Consider the following 23,010-nt stretch of genomic DNA (forward strand, 5'->3'; position numbering starts at 1 on the left):
TGACATTCAAATTTAGTTTTCAAATGGTTTACGTTGTGGAGCTATACTGATCATTTTAGTTCATCAATTAAACATAAATCTTTTTCTTTTTGAATTTACATTAGTCATCTTCAAAGCTACTTACTCTAATGTTTGGTAACCAACTGATATTTTCTTTCCAACTTTTAAAATAGAAAACCTTCAAAATATAATTAATACAAATAAAATCTGATAATATAGGAATTGAACGTTGTCAGTTGACACAAATACTAAATTGATCAATCCACAACTGAAACATATAAATATTTAGACTAACATACAGTAAATGAAACAGTAGATTGGGTTTTGATAACACACGCCTTTTATTAAACGAACAATAACTTTATTAGAAGCAATAATAACTAAAAGAGAGGTAAGCTTGTAGGAAAACGAACTTGCATCCACTGCTTCTCATACGTAACCAAATGGCTCCAACCTAATTCCTCCAGTAAGCCCAGTTTCAGTTCGTAAAGTTTCTTATTAGCAGTCTCGTTCTCGTTTTGGATCAACTCATCAAGTACCTGAAAACCATATAATCAATTAGTTTTGGAGTCAGTTGGATCAAATCATTTGCAGTTTTTCCTGGTACATTTGAAGATTTGATAGACGTGTGTGTGTGTTTACCTTCAATGCGGTCCCAAGTCGTGAGAGGCGTTTCTCTCTTAGAACGGTGAGAGTACCGAACTTAGATGATTTCACGTCAACCCATTTTGTCAGTTCTTTGAAATTCTCTTCGAACTTATCCTTCTGGCAACTTCCTTCATCTTCCTTCTCACCCTGCAAACAAATGAGTAGTGTGTAGTTGCCCAAAAATTGGCTGACAAAATGCTAATGATACCACTCGTACTTTCATTTAACATATTCACCAACTATCTATAGGCAGATAAATATAAAAAGATTTGGTCTTACCTTCAAATTCTCGATTCTCGCCATGGCTAACCCTTTCTGGTATAGTGCTTCTGCCAGCTGGTCACGGGTCATCTCCATCTTTTTCTTTAAATTCTGATTTGAACAACAATAGCACCGTAGATGGTCATCAGAGTCGTAAATAAAAGCAAGTAGCTAGTTAATAAAACGCAACAGATAAAATATCACACCTCTGCTTCCTCATCTTCTGGTTCACTTTTGTCTAGCAAGAATCTTGCTAACTCGTCTACGTCAACACTGCGTACTACTTCGTTTGCAGCATCAATAATCTACCAAAAAAAACAAGAGAAGAGAATTTCAGAGTAGTTTCTCACACCATTTCTTGAGCGTGTGTAGTTTGAAGACTGTAGAGAAAGTAGTGCAACAATATTGAGATTAGTAACTCATTTGAAACTTTACCTCTTCGTGATGGCTGATTTTGTCCCCACCTTCGGACCGAGATAGCAAACCTTCCAAGATCTTAGCAAGCAACGGAGTGTAGCTTGGGTATTCAGACTGCCAAGGAACATATGCTCAAGTTAATCATTTCGGATTTGGATACTTTGATCAAAGGTTCCCCAGTTATGTGGCACAAATCATTCGTGAATACGAAAAACGGAAAAGCCTTTAGATGGCAAACCTTGAGACATGCACACAACTTTTTCCACTCTGAACGCTCTTCCTCTGTTTCTTGTTTCAGGTTCCCAAGAAATTTGATCTTTGTGTCACGAACCTGATTACAAGAAAATGATATCGTATAATATTAGTGTAGAAAAGAAAACCCACCGCTCAATGTTCACAAAACAAGTACTTGATTCAATTACATAATAGAACATTCGACCATGAATTTCAGTAAGAGTCGATATGAAACATGCTTCTACAAATAATACCTCTTGTTCCAAGCGTTCTGATACAGATTTACAGCTATTTGTAGAAGAAACGGCCTTCTTATCTTCATCAGGCTATTGAATAGAAAACAAACAACAAAAAATCAGAAAAATAGATAAAGCTAAACACAAAATATGAGCTCGTGTAGCCAGACTGCACTGCATCAAGTATCAATAGCCTATAGGAACACCAGACAAGAAACGGTAGTTTTTAGATACCTTCTTTGGTGGAACCACAAATGAAATCGGATAAGATACAGGATTATCCTTTGGATTCTTCCCTTCTTTATCATCAAATGACAATTTCCCATATGAGATTTCTCCCACCAACACAGATCCTTGGGGAGTATTCTGCAGGTGAAATCAAAAGTGTAGTACATTTGAGAGGAATATGATGCATCAGAACATTAATTATACTTGTCAACAACCTACTATACCTTGGGTAGCTTATCCTTTGTTGGTGGGCCCAGATAAAACGCTTCCTTCACCCTGCAGGTGATAAATGAAGTGAGAAACACAATCAGAGAACAAGCAAAGTAGCAGTTGGCAGAAAATTTGAAACTAGTAAATGAGCTAAAAGAGAGCACCCTGGCATTAGAACAGAGGATTTAAAAACACCATTTCCTGTGACTGGACCATCTGGTTCAGAGTGTAAGTTCAGCCGAATCTCCTACATCACCAGCAAAATATATTTAAAAATCAGCTCGTCAGGAATTATAATGTTGCTAAAAATAAAAACATTAACAACGGAATACACGCCAAGATATAGTCAAGCATTTTTCAGAACTTTTTTCTCCTGAAAATGATTACATCTTGCTTCTCAAAAAAAAAGTAAAACATTAATCAAAATCTTACCCCCATATTTCTTTCAATAAACACAGTGAGCTGCTTCAACTTTTCCAGCAACTGCACATTTTCATGCCTGGTGAAAGCAATTAGCTTTTAGAATAGTAGACTAAATACGTAACTGTGAAACAAAGTTGTCAACCATGAAATATATTTTACAGAGGTTTGGTTCTGGCTGGATTTTGTGTGTACAAACTCAGCTTTTCGAATTTTAAAACAAACTGCAACCATCAAAGATGTAGCACAAACCTTAGATACAGCTGAAGTTTATATTCTCCCTTAGGGAGTTTAGAAGACTCCGGATAAACATCACCCATTGCATATACACGCTGGAAAATATCAGGAGAACATGTCAAGGCAAGAAATACTATAAAAGTAAGACATAACCAAGAAAGCAGAAACGCGTTTTTACAGGACAAAACCGAACAAGGGATTCATAAACTTCATCATATCAGGTTTATAGAATGCCAATGAGAATTTATCAGCTAGTCTATACTTGTACTACCCAGCCTTTTAGGTGGCAAGTTCGTAGAGTACCTTGTTGGCATCAGAGATCATATAAAACTGGGACTCAAATTTATTGTCATATATGCGATTGTTCAATAAGGGTATATAAGGTTTCACTTCAGCTGCATCTTCTAATTTGAACTTGTAGCTGCAGAAACAAAAAGATAAGAACTTATGGTAACAATTTGATAGATAAATAAGCAACGAACGACACCAAGAAAGTAGAAGCATAACCCACGTTAATGTCAATGCTAGTATCTGTTTGCCCGACAGTAGTCTATCGCGCCCAGTTGATAGAGTCTTGAGTTGTGCATCAACAGGTTGATATGGAACTCGTATCTTCATTTAAAACAAAACACCAGCCATAAGCAATCCTACAAAATATATATTTATATATAGAAAAAGGAGAAGATACCATCTCCACACATAAAAGTACCTTGTTCAGAACAGCTACGGGAACAAGTTTTTCAGATGCCAATAGTGCTTCAGCTTCAACTTTTATTGGTGCTTCACTTCCATCAAGTATCAATTCTTCTTTATTGATACCAATTCCATGGAATTCGATCTAGAAAAACACATAACTTGCATCAACTCATGTTTAACAAGTCACAATGTACTCGATACAGTTAGTAGGCCTGAGCGACTTGAACATAAAACTTAGTTCGTAACATTAGTCTGACGGTATGAAGTCTGGTCAATAACACATTTTATATACATATTCACCTGAAATTCGTTTATAAAAACACTACTATTGACACCAGTTCCATGGAATTCAATCTCGAATACACACATAACTTGCATCAACTCATGTCTAACAAGTCATAATGTACTCAATATAGTTAGTAGGCCTGAGCTACTTGAACATAGAATTTTGTTCATAATAATTAGTGTGACAACATGACGACTGGTCAATAGCACATTTTGTACCTATTCACCGGAAATTCGTTTCCAACCCCATTCCTAAACGAGAATGCATATGCAGGGGTGATTATTGCTAAACCAGATACCTAACACCCAACTAAATTGAGGCTAAAATTGGTAAGGGGCCAAATTGCAGAAAGAAATAAGCAGAGCATAAAAATGGGCCAAAAGATACACTAGCATGATGAATTCAAATCAAAGTAAGGACACCAGCACGAATGAAAAAATAAGGAGGGAAAAGATCTTATAACTTAAAGAGTTCATTACCTAACACATGTCAACACTAAGGACAATAAAACTCTCTCTCTCTATCTCACACACACACACACATATATAATTATCAGTTCCTACCTCAAAGTCAACGATAGTTGGTTCACGACTTCCAAGGCCACTGGACCAGAACTGAGCTACAGCTAGTTCCATCGTTTGACCACTAACCACAGGAAACGCAAAGCTTTTAGCAGAGGGAGATGCGAAAGTTGCTGCGTCCTCCCACTTGATAGGCCTTCGCAATGGGCAAAGCTGCAAATAAAGTAACGATTAGAACCAGCAGCAACAAAGACGTGAAGTCTGCTTAAACGTGTCCTACCTGAAGGGTATCAATATAAAATCTCCGTGTAGTATCAAACCCTGAAGTTCGTATTGTAGCCTCAGCCCATGTCGCTCCAAGTGGTACCTCCATATATCTTCGTTCAATGTGGCCTGCGGTTATAATTATAGAGAAACAAAAAAAAACAAAATAAAAAATTGGCAGCCATTTAAGAGGACTTGTTTGTTGTATAAATCACACATTATAAAAATCACAAACAATCACCTGAGACGAAAGACATTTGTTGAAATGAAATAACTGGAGGTCGATTAGCCACAGTCTTGGGAATTATTATTGTCACTGGGATTCTGAAAAGAGGACCACGCTGTGGAGCTTTGCAATCAATCCCATAAACTTCAAAGTAGTGCACACCATCCCCAAGATTTGTGGGGTCCACAACAACGCTGAAAAAGATGATAGAATCTTACTACAGAGATAACATGGCAAGAAAAAAACCAGAAACACAAGCAGCTAGGTATAGGATTGAAAACACTAACTTGAAGCTACGTCCGTTATGAGTGAGAAGTAGATAATCAGGAACCCGTACAACTCCTTCATCTGTGGAGTGCAACTCAAGGCATTCTTCAAAAGGCACAAGTTCCTTTAAATTACTTGCACCTTCATGGAACTTCGGGTCAACTTGTACCGTCCACTGTAATGTCAAAACTATGCTTGTTTCACATAACAGACAGGATATATAACAAAGTTTGAAAGTGAAATATATTATCCCGTAGGAGATAAAGTTTTGAAGGAAAATTTCGGACTCCATGACATGGCATCCAAGAAATTATTCCACCAAAGGATGAATATGGCATGTCGTATGAAGATAATGACTATTTATATAGAATATAAGTTAGAATGCATTTGAGCAGATTACTAAGCATACTAAGATTTTTCCTGTAATATAGCAGTAGTTCACCTCTGTAGATTGTCTGCAAGTAGTAGCCTCCCGCAGGTAGATGCCCCGTGATGTCGGAGCTGTGTTCATAGAGTTCATAATTTTCTTAAAGAAAGGTTCATATTTCGTCGAAAAAAGAAAATTTTTGAGGTAACTTTCCCCCAGCCAAAAGCAGGAAGGCCTTTTAGGTAAGCAGCTACATATAGACACTACCACTAAGATGCATTTGCAAAACATATGATGGAAATCAACACATTCAGTTGTTCTGTTTATCTTCAATGAGAGTAGGATATGTTTCAGCACGCAAGTTTCCAATAACTTTCTACCTCGAAAACTTAAAAACAAATGTTTACATACTTGTTTTTCCCGAGAGATTGACCTTTATCTGATAAAATACGCATGGACAGTCCTTAAACTGTTTCAAGTATTCATATGCCCTGCCATAAAAAAATTAATCAGAACTAATAAAATATCGTGTCAAATTAATTATAGGTTATAGAACCTTACTTATCAACTTGCATTAGCCCTTGTCCAGTAGTCAGTTTATCCTCAGGTAGATCACCTACCGGAGTTGATGTGTTTTCAAGAGCCCTCCTTACACTGTACGGGCTAACTGGGATGCCCTCAGCCTGTAGAAGCATGAAAGAATTTCAGCAGCTGAAACATTCGCTGCATAAAAAGGAAAAAGAAACAAAAATTCCAAGAGGAAAATATAATGCTGGAGAAGAAACCTTCATAGCACTCAAAAGTAACGCAATTGCTCCACAGGCAGAAGGAGATGACATCGATGTTCCATTCATGAGCATGCGTCTTTGAAGCGTCCATGTAGGAACAGGAGCAACAGCCCCACCAGGTGCACTTATGCAGACACCAAGATCCCCATCAGAGGTTGGCCCCCGGCTTGACCTACAATATAACAATAACTATTTCATGCTAGCTACCACTGGCAATAGAATAAATCAAAAGAACGGGAAAATGTGAAATTACCAAGTGTACTCAAGCCCCTCACTGGGAGGTTCCACCACCGAATGGGCACCAGCTGCCATTGCAGGAGAAACATATGCACCAACACCAATGATACTGGAAGTTGTTCCACCAGGTGCACCAACTGTTGTCAATGCTGGACCATTGTTGCCAGCACTACTTACAAATACTAGGCGTCTCTTGTTCACAGCCTAAAACATACCAGAATGTCAACAAAAGTAAGATTAAAAGCATAAAACACAACCAACTAAGTGCTGACTAACAAATACAAGAGTTTGGATGGTACTTCAGTAACAAGATCAACAAAGCGTCCATAGTCTGGAAGTAATGTTGCCTCTCCATAGCTCATGTTGACAAGATCACAATTATGCTGTAACATTACAACAGAAGTCAGCATATACACACAAAAAAACGTAATAACTCTGTCAATGCAAAGCAGTTACATGTACACAGACATGAATTCCATACAAGCAATAATTACCACTTGTTTTGTTCAAGCTTCAAATAATAATATTAGGAAGTTACAAATGCATTTTTCAGCTAACGGTATACCATTGTCACTTAAGTGACTTATTACCTCCAGGGCAGCTATCAATGCCCGAGTCAAGCCAGTTCCGGTCTCCATTGACCCTAACCGCGAGTCTCCAATTTTACAAGATATTATCTGTGCACCAGGTGCCACACCGTTTAACAAGTACTCCTAACATACACATAGAACAACAGTTAATTGACTGCAACAAATTATCAATATAGATGAGTTAGCACCTCGGGGTGGTGTGCAGTAGCTATCCCAGCAACATGAGTGCCATGAGGAGAACTATCGGTTACAATGCTTAGGACCTTTCCCTCATCATACACGTTAGTAACGAAGGAGCAAGCATCTAGTCGGCTAAACACGCCGTACTTCCGCTCAATTCTGATTTAAATATTAGATTGGCATCGAAAGTTAACGTAAAACTGAAGAACTTCCAAGCGAAAACTTTCTATATTCAGTAAGAAATAGATATATAAAGGAAGACGTGCCGGTAATTTGTCAGAGGGGAGAAGTCTGCTAGTTTCCCGCAATCTGGATCTTCTTCAAGACTCTGCGTATCAAGTGCAACCCTCCATACTTCTCCATCATGCCACACAACAGCATCAATAACAGGCCCCTTGTCTTCATATTTCTACACGAAAACAATGCATTTACAGCACAGATTCAAGAAAACAGCGAACAAGTATACCCAGCAAACTAGTAAAGGAAAGTCTCTAAACTTACATCAGCTTGTTTCTTTAGGAAATCAACTCTGCTTTGGAGGTCCTCACGTGTCTTCTTCAGTTTCGTATCATCCACCTTGCTATGCTTCTGGAGGCAGGAATTAAAATGAGGTCACGATAAAGATGAATGGCAGTGTCAGACTCACAACATTTACAATACAGTAAACCAAATTCAGCATCTCCGTATCACCTGATCGAAATCATACAGAATCTTTACAGCCTTTGCAATTTCTTCCTGATTTTTTTCATCCCATATTTTCCTTCTCTCTTTCTGTGTGATTAGAAAAACAGATAGAAGTCTTAGACAATAAGATTGCAAATCAGTTACAAAAAAAACTTTGCTGTAAGATATTCCGATTATATAACTAATCCAGCAGACCAAGAAAGGATCACGTCTGTAATGGCTACCTTAACACGAGAAGTTAAGTCATCAGTAAATAGCTGGTAAACCAACTTGCAACCTACACGCCACTCTCCAGTGGGGTTTTTCCATGAAGAATTGACAACCAAAGGTGCCCCTGTAACAAATTGATATATACATCAGAAATGATCAACGTATGTCATAGCTAGAGAATGGACAACAAACAAACCAACAAGAGCAAGAAAACCATCATGCAGAGATTAAATCACGAACCTGATGCTCCACGAATGAGACCATCTTCATTGGCTTTCACCACTGTGGAAGTATCTATATCCCCACTTCCAGTACTGAGTGATAAAAAAAAAAAGAACACCATCAAATCACCTTCATTCGAATGATTAAAGAACAGTATAGAACATACCAGTCAATGACGTCTAGAACCTTTGGCTTTCCATCAGATGTTACATGCAAGCCAGCAGCAGAAGGATCAAAACCAGAATCTACACTAAGATCAAATTTCGTTTGGTCAACTCCTCAATCAGAATTTTACTCGCAGCGTCTTCATAACCAAACAATCTCTCTAGTAATTAACAATTCAAGCGACGAAAACTAAACAATCAAACGAGAAGGTAGTACCAAAGATGGCGATGACGACGCCGCGACCATCGTAGTCAGGATGAGCTTCAAGGAAGCGATCCGCGCGTATTTCTTTCTTAGGCATGAGAGAAGCAAGGAAGGTTGACTCGTTCAGCTTGAAATTAGCTACAGAAGCGTTATCAGCTCCAGCGCAAGCGACGCCGCCCCCACCTCCACCTCCGCCGCCACAGTCGACGCGAGAAGCCGTTAGAGTCTCAGAAGAAGAACTAGGCATCGCCGAGGAACCGCTCCGTCTTAATCGAATTCCACGAGAGCGAAAGCGAGAGCAGCTTCTTCTATTGAGTCTTCGATGAAGAAACGGAGAAGAAGAAATAAAATCGCGTGGAAGAGAGAGTGACGTGGAGGAAGAAGGAGAAGCCCAATAAGACGAACACGAGGGGCCTTTTTGACGAACGTGCCGCCAATCTGTAGCTGCAGACTCAGATCCATCTTTGGTATGTGTTGGTTTAAGTGGTAAGGGTGTTTTTGTAAATTAACAGGTAAGAGTCATTACACCGAGTGCGTGACGACTCGTATTGAGTCCTTTTGTGGATTATGTCATTGGAGGTGGCTTATTGTCACTGGTGGCTTTGCTTGCTTGCTCTAATGGATAACGATATTATTTTGGACTTCACTCCATTTTCTTAATTATACTATTGTTTATTAATCTAATACCGAGATAAACGTGAAATTAAACAAAACATTTTTGTTGCTGTTGGTCAAGCTCAATAAAATTTGACTCGTAGTTCGAGGAGGCCCATAATCTTCAACCATATATGGCTTCTCATGTGAACGAAATGAATTTTCACATGGGTTATTTTGGCCGGGCCCATAATCTCTCTAATAATCCCTCTATTTTGATTTCTCAAGGAATAACCAGATTACGGATATATTGCTACGTGTTGTTGAGAGCATATCCAACTTAAAACTCCGTTGTTTCCTTAGAAATTGAGTAAAAATGTTTTAATTCTACTCTTTTTTACTCCATAATAAAGTAATAAACAAAAATAATATGTTACTTCATTTATGGAGTAAACTCCTTCATATAATGAAAAATAAAATACGGTTGGAGCATTTTTTATTTTTTATTTAGTTTTTAAAAAAGTTGGAATAGATTTGAAGATACCCTAAAGCGCATTGATATACGAAAAGATCATGTTGAAACCCACATACACATGACCATTTACATTTGTTGGGAACATTATACAATAGAAAACTCATATACATCACCAATTGTATTAAAAATACACATAAACATGACCCGTTACATTTGTTGGGAACACCACTCAACTAGCAAGTCATGTATACACATATCTTAATGCTAGACATGATTGAGCTAGCACTGAGGCTTTCCACTATTTAAGAAATAAAATTGTAGTATACTTTGAATTAGGATGAGATTTCAATAAACAGTGCAACTCATTATTATTTTCCAACAGATACGATTCCATCTATAGATTCAACAATATTGCCTTTCACTGTTAACAATGACAATCTAGCCGACACAAACGTTAATGCTCTGCCTCAAGTGCCTTTCACTATTAACAATTAATTTTTATATTAGTAATAACTTGTTTTCCCTTCATAGTAAACAACAACTTTTTGACTCTTTGACCATTATATAAAGCACTAACAATTTCCTCTGTTCATATGATTTTGTTTTAATTTACAGTTTCATAAGCAAACAATTGTAGCTTCGAACTGCCAACAACCCAACAACACTCCCTTTCAGCACCGCAACCCGTTGATCCATAGGCCCCACCACTGCCACGGAAACAGAACAAAACAAAATTTCTCAAAGGCCGAGTCTTTTTTGGAGTTCAGAGACTAGTTTGAGATTTACAGCAGACCAATCTCAGAATCAGACACGAAGAGAGTGTCAGACCAATAGCTACGACTTTGCCGCTTAACAATCCAGCAAGAGCAATCACTATCATCATCACAATCGCTTTCGTTAGATCCCCTTTAGATTCTTCTTCTTCTTCTTCGATCTCTTCACAGATCTCCAACAATGGCGGATTCGAACCAATCTCATCTCCCTCAGATACTTTGCTCTCCACTCTATCCTCGGAATACAAACTGGAAACTTCAATCAACGACTCTTCTTCTTCTACTACCTCTACCGCTCGTTCTTTTTCTTCGAGCTTCATCTTCCTATTCTTCTTGTAACTCCTAAGCTTCTTCGGCAAAATCTTCTTCACTATCTTTGATCTCAGCTTCGCGCTTTTACTCTTCTCTTTCGTGAACACCACGTCTCTGATCGTCTGCACCTCTCTCTCCTCCGCCTCAACGCAATCTCTCGATTCTTCAACGCTTTCGATGATTTCAAAAGAGACCTGTGTGGATGACGATTCTTCTAGCTTCTCTATACGCTTCCTACCTATGAGCTTCCCAATCAGCGTACCGAGCCGAACCTGCGCGTCGGGGCAGAGATTTAGGAGTGTGAACACACGCTCGAGGAAGAGGAGGGCGAAGGCGGAGAGAGTGATCCCCGCGGCTAGCTTCTTCGTGCTCAAGGCGAGCACGGCCACCATGAAAACCTTAATCACCACCACCGTCATAACGCATCCTCCTCCGCCGCGATGGTCGCCGTCTCCATTGTTGTCACCGTCGTCTCTGTTCTCCGCACCGAGGGGACTTTCCTCGATCTTACTCGCCGCCGTAAGATCCTCCGTAACCGACGGTGGATCGAGCTTCTGAGGCAGAGGAGGAGGAGACAAAACAGACCGCCCCGTCGGATGGGAATGGTTCGGAAAGGTTTGTGTCTGAGCTTTGTTCTTTTTGCGTTTAGAAGAAGATTTGTTGAGACGATCGCGATTCTTAACGAAGAGATCGATAAGAGAGGTTGGGAATCCAGTCTCGACAACGAGAGATCCGCCGCGTTTCGGTGATTGTTGGAGGCCCGATACGAATCTGGAGATCCGACCCGATTTGGATTTTGATTTCTTCCAAGGCAAAGGCATGGCGAAGAGAACAATGTAAAATGAAAAACAAAAAATATTTAATAAATTAATTACCTCTTCGAAGAACCAAGATAAAATGGTTTGTCGAAGAGATAGCGGAGAAGATCAAAAGCATTAGTAAGAAAAGGAAGAGAAGAAGAAGGCTTTTCTTTGCGCAGAAAGCGAAGGCGATACCATGTTGGAAGAAACCGCTATAAAGACATTACACGACGACGCGTGCCTTTGACCATTTATTTGTATTTTTCTCTCTTTTTTATTTGTTTTCCATAATAGTATGTACAACTGTACAACACAGTACTAGGTGGGCTTTAAGATTTAGCCCTTTGAAGTTTGAACTGAACCAAATAAAAAACCCATAATTAAAATCAAACCATTATATCATTATCCCACAGTAACGTATCACTATCCCATAGATAGCGTACATTTAACCTTTGAAACCGAAACTAATTATAAACAAAACATTTAAATTATCAATACAATACTAGAAGGGGATATAAGCTATGGAGAGGGTGTCCACGTCCTCACCAAAAATCGACCAATAGGAGGTCAGATTTTCGCCACGTCAGAAAAATACTCTCTCCAAAACGCGACACATGTCCAGTCTATTACTAAACTATGCGTTTTGTTAAATCAAACTCGGTTTCTGGTAGGTCATTTTTTTTTCATCAAGCTTTTCGTCTTTCTTCGTTGAAGTCTCACGGACTCCTCCATCTCGAGTGCTGCTTCTCACGCTGTCTAGGACCTGTCTCGATGCCGCTGCGTCTCTGCCTCCCCTCTGGGCCTCCAACGACTCCGTGCTGCATCTACTCCTTTGTGAGGGACTCTGTATCTTCTCCTTTGACTCATTATACTATGCGACTCCATATTTATTTTCCTTCTCTATCTGTCGCCGGCAATGGTGGTTGAGCCTCTTGGATCTGCTCTGCTCTGAGGTATTTGCAGATTTTCCGTCTCTTCGTTTCATGATTGAGATTTTGATTTTGATTATAATTTTAATTTACTTCTCTCTTGCCTTTTCGTGTTTGTTCAGATTGAATCTGATTATATTTGATTATCAATCTGTTATATTTGTGTGTGTTTGGGAATCTGTTAGGTTATGATTTGATTTATCTGATATTCTTATTTGAGAGTTTGAAAATAGGCATGTTGTTCAATTGTTGATAAATGACATAACAGTAAATCAGATTTCATATTCAAGTTGAACCTACGTTGATAGGCATGTAGCCATCACAAACATCATGAAGAAACCAGATAGGCAATAGGATTTGAAAATGAGAGCAGGAATAGGCTAACAGTGGACTTAACTTGCTACTGACACTCCTCAAGGAAAAAAAAACGTGTCATTGCAAGTTGCAACCATCAAAATTGATAAGTTGCATAACTTCATCACTCTGAATAGATGTTGAGCATTTAGTGTTCTGTTTTCTCTTGACAGTGATGTGTCTGTGACTTTGAGTCTGTTTGACTAGCAAGCTATATCTTTTCACAGCAAGCTAGAAAGTCTTCGGTGATCCTAAGGTTGTTAACAAGTATCAACTCCAAGATTGTAGGAGGTATTTTTGTTTAAATGGGATGACTATAATAGTTCTTGGCCCTAACGAAATCAATATTTTGCAGGGCATCTGTTCTTCAACACCACATCAGGGACCCATATAACTTTCGACAAAGAGATTAATTTGATCTCAGTTTGTTAGTTTACTTATTCATTACATAATTAGCGAATTCCTGCACAACATTGTATGCTGTTTTCCATTGACATTGGCATTACTCCAGCATCTTCATTACTGAGGGGCTACACTAAGCTTGAGCCTCTAACCATAGCTGAAATGAGTTCATCATCACTGCCCAGCCGCAGGTTATATAGCAAGCTTTATTTGTTATAATTCTTCCATGACTGTACTCTGTACGTGATCCCAAACTTTGTAAATGCAGGATATCGCCTTCATATGCACCGGTAGGGGCACTGGGATCAAGATGGACAAAGGCTGGTGTTACGTCTCTTTCTCCATGTGTACAAAGAAGCTTTAGCGGACTGTATCATCCTTCACTTGTGTCTTGTGTGGCCTGCAACAACACTAATGTTGTTGGTGTGCTAAGGTATATTGGATCCTTTACCTTTTATTAGATTTGGAATTAAGAAACACACACAGAGGACACTATATTTTATAAACACTTAATTGTCTGCAACGTATTGTGTAGATGAGTATTGCTGATGAGACTGCTGAGGGCCTGTTTGTTGGCATCGATGGGGTAATACTAAATTGCATCTCATACGTGCATATGAACCTGGTCATCTACTGGTACGTAGCTATCGCATTATGTAGCATCATCCTACAGTTTCCTCTGGATCTTTCTTCAGCTCTCACATTTAAAACATGTAACTAATAGGCTGGAGAGGGAGTTAACTCAGAAGAAGATGAGGCTCGGTGGAGAGCCGAGCGTGAAGCTGCAGAGAGAGAAGTTGCTAGAGTGAGAATGAGACAAGAGTAAGCACTTGCTCTTGGACTGTTTATTTCCCGTGATAATGTAGATTTTTGTAAGGTTCCTGAATGGATAAAGAAAAGGGAGGAGGTTTGAAAGCAAAACCAAGATACAAACATTGTATGACTACGTTGATTCACTTGGATGCTAGAAACAGAAGAGTATAGCTTAATCACAAACTTTCCAAGAAGTATGGAAGAGACAAAGAGTCAAATGTCACTGAAAGATGCATGTTTGCATCCTCAGGCAAGTCTCTTCATTGAGATAAACTAAGTTTCAGATTCTTCTGTTTCTTTCTCCTTAGTCACTCTTTTTCCAGTTTTTTCATCTCTTGTAAAATAACTAGTAGTGTTGCTTCAGTGATCCGAAGAACAAGATAACATATATACACATATATTCAGAAGTTGTGTCACATATTTGATATATTTAGTTCTTAAAATGATGAGCTTTCGCATTGTATTTTTTTTTTGGTGTTATATTGAAGACATGAAGATCAGTCTTCGTTTCTAGCTGCAACAAATAATTCTTTACCTGGAGAAATTTTGCAGATAAAAAATGTGTTGTATATTGTGAATTGGAAGAGAAAATGTATGAAAAAGTACAATCGACTAACATTTTTAAAAAGATTAAAAATAAAAATATTGATGACAAAATAAAATAATTATATATTGGTGTTAAGCTAACTAAATGATTTCTAACAATGATAATATATTAAATAGTAAAAATTATAAGAGAAAATAGTGAGAATAATACAAAATGATTTCTTGGATAAGTCATCATAACTTAATTACATCATTAATCATAATAAAATAAGTACTATTATAAGTTCGAACATTTTTTTTTGCTGCGATCTCAACAAACGAGAAAAGAAAACATGATACATCAGTGTAAATTTTAAAAATTTATAATAAAATTCACAGTTTTAATATTGAAATTTTGAACCATATATATTAACAATACATCAAATGCCCTATAAATAATTTTTATAGCTAACAATACATCATATAGTTATGGTTGTTTGTTATCTTTTTGGTTTAGCCTAAACTTTGGTAGTAAAACAAATTGTGGAATTCATTATTTTTAATTTTTGTTGATGTGAGTTTGAAAAAAACACAAAAAGAAAAACAGGAATATATTTCTGAAATATAATAATACATAATACATAACCTAACATATATTTGTAAATATTAAAAAAATAACAATTGAAATCAAATGTTTATGCTACTTGACTATTTTCCAAAAAAAAAAGATAAAAAAATGGCTTTTCATTTTCGATTTTTTAAATTATATAATTTGAGAAGAAATGTATTTAAAATCCATTAAATTCAAGATAAGCAAATATTGTGAACAAAGTAAAATATTTATATTTTAGTGAATTGTTTAAATATAGTATAACAAATGCATAATTTCAAAAACAAAAGAAATAGTAAAATTTGTAGTAATAAATATTGAAAATTATAATAAAATAAACTGAAATTTTCATTACAATTTAAAATGTGTTTGTATTGTTTCATTCATTTGCTTACCCGCCCAATAAAACACTACTCTTAACGTGTTGGGTGAAGCAGAGCTATTGGAGGAAGCCGAAGGAGCTCTTTTTTTTTTCTACTTGCAAGAAAAAGGGTAACATTGAGATGGTTGAAAGAGTAGTAAAGTGTTTGCTGAAGCTGGATCCAGATGTGCACATATCTAATGCTTTCTATTTATGTGTTTTTCGAAGAGGCAGTTGAACAGAGGGTTTTCATGAAGGAAACACGAATGAAGAAGGAAGTACGTGCAGTTCGATGGAGGTAAATTACAAAGTTCACGAGTTTGTTATTCTTTTTGCCGGAAAATACACAATAGATTCTCAGAACATCAACAACAAATTCAGTGTCAAGTATTATCTGAATCTTTTCCTGGTGGACAAATAGGATCGTTGTTACATCAAGCAGCAAGAAATGACGTTGTACAAGCTCAAGGAGGAGACATTTTGATGTTTACAGAAAGAAAAGAACAAATAAGAATTTTTCAGAACTTTGTAAAGCGTTTTTCTTAAGATTTATTTTTCCTGTATGAAATTGGTTGGAGACTAGGAGTCATGAAAGTTAAACAGTGTAAGTTTGTTCAATAATTAGAATTATAGAATTTTGCTTAAGTTATCAACAATTACTTTTGTTCTGTAAGTTTTTTACTATTGCAAGTACAAGCTACATATGATGATTAATTTCGGTTATTTTATCCAACTTAATACTTATGGTTCACTCTCTACGTACACAAACGCTGATTTTTTATTCCAAGGTAAAATAGATAATAATATGATACTTCGATATGGTGAACCATGGAGATTATATGAGTAATATTGAGGTTTTTACATAGCAACGCTGTGAACCCCCTCTTATCAGCCCCAAGACAAAATATTATAACCATAATTTCCATTAGTGAGCGAAGGCAATCATTGAATATCAACTAAAATTAATAAATTGTCAATCTTTTTTAAGAAATTCAACTACATTATTTGGATTTTCTTAGGAAAAATATAGATAGCTATTAGAGAATATTACTATATTTTTAATATTTTGTTTTGCTGCATGAAAACAAAAGTATTTGACATAAATTCAGGATTTTTTAAATGTACATCACTTTTAGATTTTAATTGTTCGTCATTTCACCACTGCCTTAAGAACGAATTCATATACATTTTCTTATCACCAAATAATAAATTTTAAAATTTTAAAATATACATTGGTTAATTTTAACGTCCAAATAATATACAGTCAATATTTAAATTTTTAAAATATACATTGGTAATTTTAACGTAAAAAAATGTTTGAATTATATGTTAATATAACCATATATTTATAAAATTCAAATAAATGAGATAAAAGAATAATTGAATTTCAACTAAAGTTTAATTTATTTTCTTATTTAGTTTGTTTACCATGTTATATGTATTTTGACAATGAAAGAAATTTTTTTTTGAACTTTAATAATTTTAAAATTTTAGTCACCAAAACCAATACAAAATATCAAAATTTTCTAATAATTTATATAGTATTTTCAGTCTATGTGTAAAATATGTAGTCAAATACAAATTTTATAATTAAATTAAAATAAATGAATAAATCCGGGCGTAGCCCGGAAAAATCTCTAGTATAATTAATGAATCTATATATGTTTGATCGAACTTAGAGGAATTCAGACTTTACACAAACTAATTTTAGCCAGATTCACCTTATGTAGAAATATTTATACTGGTGGTATATAATACTCACTTCAGTAGTTTAATGAGCTTAAGCAAGTAAAACTACCTGATCAGAATCTAAAATTGTTTCAAAGCTAATTTAAAATAATTAACAAAATCTATTACATTAACGAAAGACATGGAAATGAGCAACTTAGGACTTCTTAGATAAATGAATTTTCAGACCATACTGAAATATTTGTTTTGTTCATTTGGATTTTGTAAAACCAACAAATTAAATGCCTCAAACTAAAACTAAACTGAAAACTAAATTATTCATTGTGTATTTTAATTTAGACATTGGCATGGTTAATCAGTTGTAGTCTTGTAGCTATTCCTAAGATTCATTTGTTTTATAGTATTGTTTTCCAAAGATAATTTGTAAAATACCTCCTATCGTTTAAACTAGTAACTATAATAACTCTGTATAAACTTTGTTAATAGTTACTATTTCTAACCATAGACAAAACTTTGTTTACAGTTATATGTTAAAAACATTTTTAACGGCAATTATCCAAGTTGTTCTAAAATTTAATATGAAAAGAGCATGAATAATTATTTTTCACTTTCAACAGTGTTGTAAATATACTCGAGAAAACCATATTAAGCAATTTGATAGGTTGGAATTGGCCTGTAACTCATTTATTTGGAATTTCTGTTATCAGCTAATGTAGATCATTACGGTGGATTTCTAAATAACTACATGCCTAAAAATGGTGTAAACAGATCAATTAGCTCTAAACAACAAAGGAAAATCCACTGATGACGCAAAAATCGAATCTTCTGGTCTTTATAGCACGTATAGAAACCGAATCGAGAAAGATAGAAACTATCAGGGGTTAATTAATAAATCAAGAGAATATAAAGGACCATATTGCAAATTATGACACAGTTTTAAGAACGTAAACTATATATAGCTGATTACTACCCCATTCAAAAGTTCTTTTGTTTTTAATACCCCTCAATCATTCAACCAATTGAACAGAGAGGAGTCGCCGAATATTCTCACATTTTTTTCTCGAGAAAACGACAAAGCGACCCCAAGGAGAGAAAACACCTGCTGAGAATGAGAGAGATCCTTCACATCCAAGGAGGCCAGTGCGGGAACCAGATCGGTGCTAAGTTCTGGGAAGTAATCTGCGGCGAGCACGCCATCGACCCCACCGGGCAGTACTGCGGCGACTCAGATCTCCAGCTCGAGAGGATCAACGTCTATTACAACGAAGCCAGCGGCGGCAAGTACGTCCCGCGCGCCGTCCTCATGGATCTGGAGCCTGGAACGATGGACTCCCTCAGATCCGGGCCGTTCGGTCAGATTTTCCGGCCGGATAACTTCGTGTTCGGGCAGTCTGGCGCCGGGAATAACTGGGCGAAGGGGCATTATACGGAGGGAGCTGAGTTGATTGATTCGGTGCTCGATGTTGTGAGGAAGGAGGCTGAGAACTGTGATTGTCTTCAAGGTGAGATTCGCGCTTCGTTTTTTTTCAGATCTGCTGTTAGTAGAACACGCTAAGCCTGATTTTATCACCTGCTTATGACGATTCGTTAGCGTTTCTTAGATTTAAATTTGTGATACGCAGTCGTTTGAGCCTAAGCATTTGGTTTTCGGTTTTTTTTTTTTTTTGATTCCTTAACCGTTCATTATGTATTTAAAATTAGATTGTTTTGGTTTAGTTTCGATAAAACTATTGTGAACTAGTTCATTCTGTTACTTTGATTTTGATTTTGATTTTGATTTTTTAAGGTATAGCGTTCAGTTCAGATTCGGGTTTAGTAATTTTTTTTTTGTTATCGGTTTGGTTTTGGTAAAAATACTGGGAACCGGCTCATTCGGTTATTTCAGTTTTCGGTTAAGAGTGTGATGGATGATCTGATCTATTTCTTGAACAGGTTTTCAAGTATGTCATTCTTTGGGAGGAGGAACTGGCTCTGGCATGGGAACTCTTCTTATCTCCAAGATAAGGGAGGAGTATCCTGACCGTATGATGATGACCTTCTCTGTTTTCCCTTCTCCTAAAGTCTCCGACACCGTCGTTGAGCCATACAATGCTACACTCTCTGTTCACCAGCTCGTTGAGAATGCTGACGAATGCATGGTTTTGGATAACGAAGCTCTCTACGATATCTGTTTCCGCACCTTGAAGCTCTCTAATCCCACATGTGAGTATTACAAAAGCCTCTTGTTTTCTCATGTGACTGTGTACTTTACAAACACTGACTTTGTTTGTTCTTCTTTCTTCGGTGGTGTTCCTTAGTTGGTGACCTTAACCACCTTATCTCAGCTACCATGAGCGGTGTCACATGCTGCCTCCGTTTCCCTGGTCAACTAAACTCCGACCTAAGAAAGCTCGCTGTCAATCTCATCCCTTTCCCGAGACTCCACTTCTTCATGGTTGGTTTTGCACCGCTGACATCAAGAGGGTCACAACAATACAGTGCCTTAACCGTCCCTGAGCTAACCCAACAGATGTGGGACGCCAAGAACATGATGTGCGCAGCTGATCCTCGCCATGGCCGCTACTTGACCGCTTCTGCTCTGTTCCGTGGGAAGATGAGCACTAAAGAGGTTGATGAACAGATGATGAACGTCCAGAACAAGAACTCATCGTACTTCGTTGAATGGATTCCAAACAACGTGAAGTCAAGCGTCTGCGATATAGCCCCAACGGGTTTGAAAATGGCGTCGACTTTCATTGGAAACTCGACTTCGATCCAGGAAATGTTCAGGCGTGTGAGTGAGCAGTTCACTGCTATGTTCAGGAGAAAAGCTTTCCTTCATTGGTACACGGGAGAAGGAATGGACGAGATGGAGTTCACCGAAGCTGAGAGTAACATGAACGATCTTGTTGCAGAGTACCAGCAATATCAGGATGCTACAGTCGGTGAAGAAGAGTATGAGGAGGAGGAAGAGGAAGAGGAAGAAGAAGCTTAAGAAGACATGATTGATTACTACTAGTATTACTTTCACACAAGCTGTAAGTCGTGCCACTCATCTTTTTAATGTTTGTTCTTTGAATTGAAGTTTCTCTCTTTATGTGCTTTGTGTGTTATGTTATTGAACTAAGATTTGTCCTGGAATGTAAAATCCATATGCCTATGCAAACATTACAATGTTAAGCCTATACAATTTCTGCAGTTTTAAGCTGTGACTGCACACTTTCTTCATCTTCCTCTTCCTCTTCGGCCATATCTGCCCAGCTTTTCTTAGATCCACTCTTCAAACAGTCTGCAGTATCTTTGATGTATTCATGGAGATCATGAATCATGTTTTGGTCCAGCTTCTTTCCCTTCATGTGTTCTTCTCCCTCTCCACTCTTCAAAAGCTTAACATGCTGAGAACCAATAGGTTTGTCAAACAGTAGCTTTCGAGCTGCACCCCCTGTCTCTTCCTCATTCACCCCATTCTTCTGATCCCCTTTGCATCCTCGTGGTTGTGTAAACAAGCCTGCAGAGTTTTGTCTAACAGATGCTGGAGAAGGAGGAACATGCGAGTGGTTCCTGTTTGCGTCTCGAGGAGCTTTATTTTCCTTCATTGTTCCGTTTGCAAATGAACATCCCGCATAGAACTTATCTGAAAGACCATCTTCTGGATCTTTAGATTCCACTTCTGCTAACATCTCAACGGCTCTGTCATAAGACTTCGTGAACGGTTCGTCTCCGGACTCGATCTCTGCAGAAGAATCTCTCACAGCATCAATCAGAGATTTAGCTTCTAAGATTCGACCCATACGCATCAAGCAGATGGCCAGGTTGCACTGTTTGTTTTTGTCTGGTTCCAAACACAAAGCTCTCCTGTTCATGGATACATAATTGCATATAAGGAAAAGACTCGCAAGGGAAAATACTAACTAACAAGAACCAAACCTGTAATGGTGCTCTGCAATTCCATAGTTATGCAGCTGTAAATGAACCCATCCCAAGTTTCCAAGTACCCTAAAATGTTGAACCAAGGATGTAAACGTCAGCTCAAGAGACAAAAGTACTCACTGAGATTAATAGACTTAAGTCTTGGTACCTTGCTTTCTCTTGCTCGACAGTCATGGTGACGTGTTTCCCTTGAACCCTCTTTGCTCTCACGATCCTACCACCAAACCCCATTCCTTGCTCAATCACTTTCAGCTTGTGCTCAAGCAACTCAGCTTCTTCTTGAATCCTCCCCGACTTCTGCAAACCCATTTCAACACATCCATAAACACTTACATAATGAGAAAAAGATGGAGACTTTGATTTTACTTTGTAGAGTTCGAGAAGCAAGTTATCAATGGAGTCTTGAGCCTCGAAAGGACAGAGATAGCGAAAGGACTTGATGGCTTCGATGCCTTCATCAGACCGGTCAAGCTGTTTCATAACAACAGCCATGTCCTTCAACGCACTATCAACACGATCACCAGCGTTTATTGCAGCCCAGAACAGTGATATAGCTCGGTTCGGATCTTTAGACACCAACTGTATATATTAGAGAGAAACGTGTTTAGCAAGAATCAAGAAGATCACTGGAACTAAAATTAGAAACCCTAGATAAGGGGGGTAAAAAATCAATTTTCCCGCGTAAAAATTTTCAATACCTGAGCATGTTTGGCTCTGACGTAAGGAGAATCACCAGAAGGAACCTTGTGGACGATGTGAAAGGGATCGCATTTCTCAGATGACGGTGGTCTTCTCCTCTCCGACATCGGCATCGCCGCTGCATGATCTGTTCTTCTCGCCGGCGGCGGAGTCCAGTATACCCCTGGTGGAGCACGACGAGCTTCGAAGGGGCACATTCTTTTTGGTCGATTCGAGAAAGTTCACTACTTCGATTTCTTCTCCAGAAAGATTTTTTCTCGGAATTCAAGTTCTCGTGTTCCTCTCAGAGATCGTCCGAGTAAAAGATCAAGAACGTAAAGCAAAATCGCAATATCAAAAAACTTCAAGGGCTTGTATATAAATAAACGAACTTTTAAGATTTTAAGGCTGGGGCGAAATGGTAATTAAAATCCAGTCAGGTAGGACTGTAGGAGTTAGAGAGACGGTTAACATAATAAAGGTTGGGTTTTCCAGTTTTACGGTTAATGCAAAAGAACTAAAACAAGCTTTGAGTTTTACTTTTATACTGATACTAACACATGCACCTTGCGCGGAATGAACATTATATATAAATTATTTTATGTATTATATGTTTTTTACATATTATGAAATAATAAATATATATTAAAATTTTATGTATTATATGTATTTTACATATTATAAATAATAAATATATATTAAATAATTAAAAAGTCAGTAACTATTACGTATATAATTAAATTGGTGTGGACATATAAATACATTTTATTAATTGAAACAATATTTTTTCTATTTGATATGATATATAATTAAATTTAAATGATATTAACATATATATAGTATATTTTTAATAATAATATTTATTAAATGATGTTTTCTACTCATATGGGTTTTTGAACATTTTTATCTTTTATATAAAAAAATTTAAATTACTGATAACAAAATATGGGATTAATAGTTTGGTAATTTATATTTAAAAAAATAAGTT

At 37.2% G+C, this 23,010-nt stretch overlaps 4 protein-coding genes across 4 annotated transcripts; 1 reads left to right on the forward strand and 3 right to left on the reverse strand.

Moving 5' to 3' along the window:
* Positions 1–186: 186 nt before the first annotated feature.
* Positions 187–9,275, reverse strand: LOC106421156 (tripeptidyl-peptidase 2-like). The gene is given in 35 exon segments (XM_022705853.2): positions 187–539; positions 643–795; positions 928–1,020; positions 1,116–1,214; positions 1,345–1,440; positions 1,565–1,657; positions 1,815–1,886; positions 2,031–2,162; positions 2,249–2,300; positions 2,399–2,481; positions 2,667–2,733; positions 2,907–2,986; positions 3,195–3,312; positions 3,403–3,503; positions 3,601–3,729; positions 4,437–4,607; positions 4,675–4,787; positions 4,900–5,078; positions 5,172–5,326; positions 5,594–5,652; positions 5,930–6,009; positions 6,080–6,201; positions 6,304–6,478; positions 6,560–6,747; positions 6,843–6,926; positions 7,134–7,256; positions 7,322–7,472; positions 7,580–7,722; positions 7,815–7,901; positions 8,004–8,084; positions 8,222–8,331; positions 8,448–8,521; positions 8,596–8,674; positions 8,811–9,218; positions 9,221–9,275. Coding segments are annotated over 35 exon segments (4,149 nt in total). The 5' UTR covers positions 9,261–9,275; the 3' UTR covers positions 187–380.
* Positions 9,276–10,216: 941 nt separating this feature from the next.
* On the reverse strand, positions 10,217–11,972 carry LOC125590048. The gene has a single exon (XM_048762979.1). The coding sequence runs from the start codon at positions 11,771–11,773 to the stop codon at positions 10,631–10,633; it is 1,143 nt and encodes a 380-aa protein (XP_048618936.1). The 5' UTR covers positions 11,774–11,972; the 3' UTR covers positions 10,217–10,630.
* Positions 11,973–18,418: 6,446 nt separating this feature from the next.
* Positions 18,419–20,642, forward strand: LOC106421170 (tubulin beta-9 chain). The gene is made up of 3 exons (XM_013862014.3): positions 18,419–18,937; positions 19,368–19,637; positions 19,733–20,642. Exons 1-3 carry the CDS (start codon positions 18,544–18,546, stop codon positions 20,407–20,409), a joined length of 1,341 nt encoding a protein of 446 aa, XP_013717468.1. The 5' UTR covers positions 18,419–18,543; the 3' UTR covers positions 20,410–20,642.
* LOC106421168 (protein POLLENLESS 3) lies at positions 20,256–22,527 on the reverse strand. The gene is made up of 5 exons (XM_013862011.3): positions 22,043–22,527; positions 21,711–21,923; positions 21,493–21,641; positions 21,342–21,410; positions 20,256–21,269 (listed from the first exon to the last, which is right to left on the reverse strand). Exons 1-5 carry the CDS (start codon positions 22,238–22,240, stop codon positions 20,597–20,599), a joined length of 1,302 nt encoding a protein of 433 aa, XP_013717465.1. The 5' UTR covers positions 22,241–22,527; the 3' UTR covers positions 20,256–20,596.
* Between the last annotated feature and the right edge of the window lie 483 nt (positions 22,528–23,010).

This window comes from Brassica napus, chromosome C7 (genome assembly GCF_020379485.1).
Source record: "Brassica napus cultivar Da-Ae chromosome C7, Da-Ae, whole genome shotgun sequence".
NCBI lineage: Eukaryota > Viridiplantae > Streptophyta > Magnoliopsida > Brassicales > Brassicaceae > Brassica > Brassica napus.

What these genes read in the sequence shown, in the direction of transcription:
- LOC125590048 (XM_048762979.1), bottom strand. Translation starts at nt 11,773, where the DNA reads ATGCCTTTGCCTTGGAAGAAATCAAAATCCAAATCGGGTCGGATCTCC.
- LOC106421170 (XM_013862014.3), top strand. Translation starts at nt 18,544, where the DNA reads ATGAGAGAGATCCTTCACATCCAAGGAGGCCAGTGCGGGAACCAGATC. An exon ending in GAACTGTGATTGTCTTCAAG is followed by an intron (nt 18,938 to 19,367) that starts GTGAGATTCGCG and finishes TTTCTTGAACAG; the next exon opens with GTTTTCAAGTATGTCATTCT. An exon ending in GAAGCTCTCTAATCCCACAT is followed by an intron (nt 19,638 to 19,732) that starts GTGAGTATTACA and finishes GGTGTTCCTTAG; the next exon opens with TTGGTGACCTTAACCACCTT.
- LOC106421168 (XM_013862011.3), bottom strand. Translation starts at nt 22,240, where the DNA reads ATGTGCCCCTTCGAAGCTCGTCGTGCTCCACCAGGGGTATACTGGACT. An exon ending in TGCTTCTCGAACTCTACAAA is followed by an intron (nt 21,642 to 21,710) that starts GTAAAATCAAAG and finishes ATGGGTTTGCAG; the next exon opens with AAGTCGGGGAGGATTCAAGA. An exon ending in GTCGAGCAAGAGAAAGCAAG is followed by an intron (nt 21,411 to 21,492) that starts GTACCAAGACTT and finishes TCAACATTTTAG; the next exon opens with GGTACTTGGAAACTTGGGAT.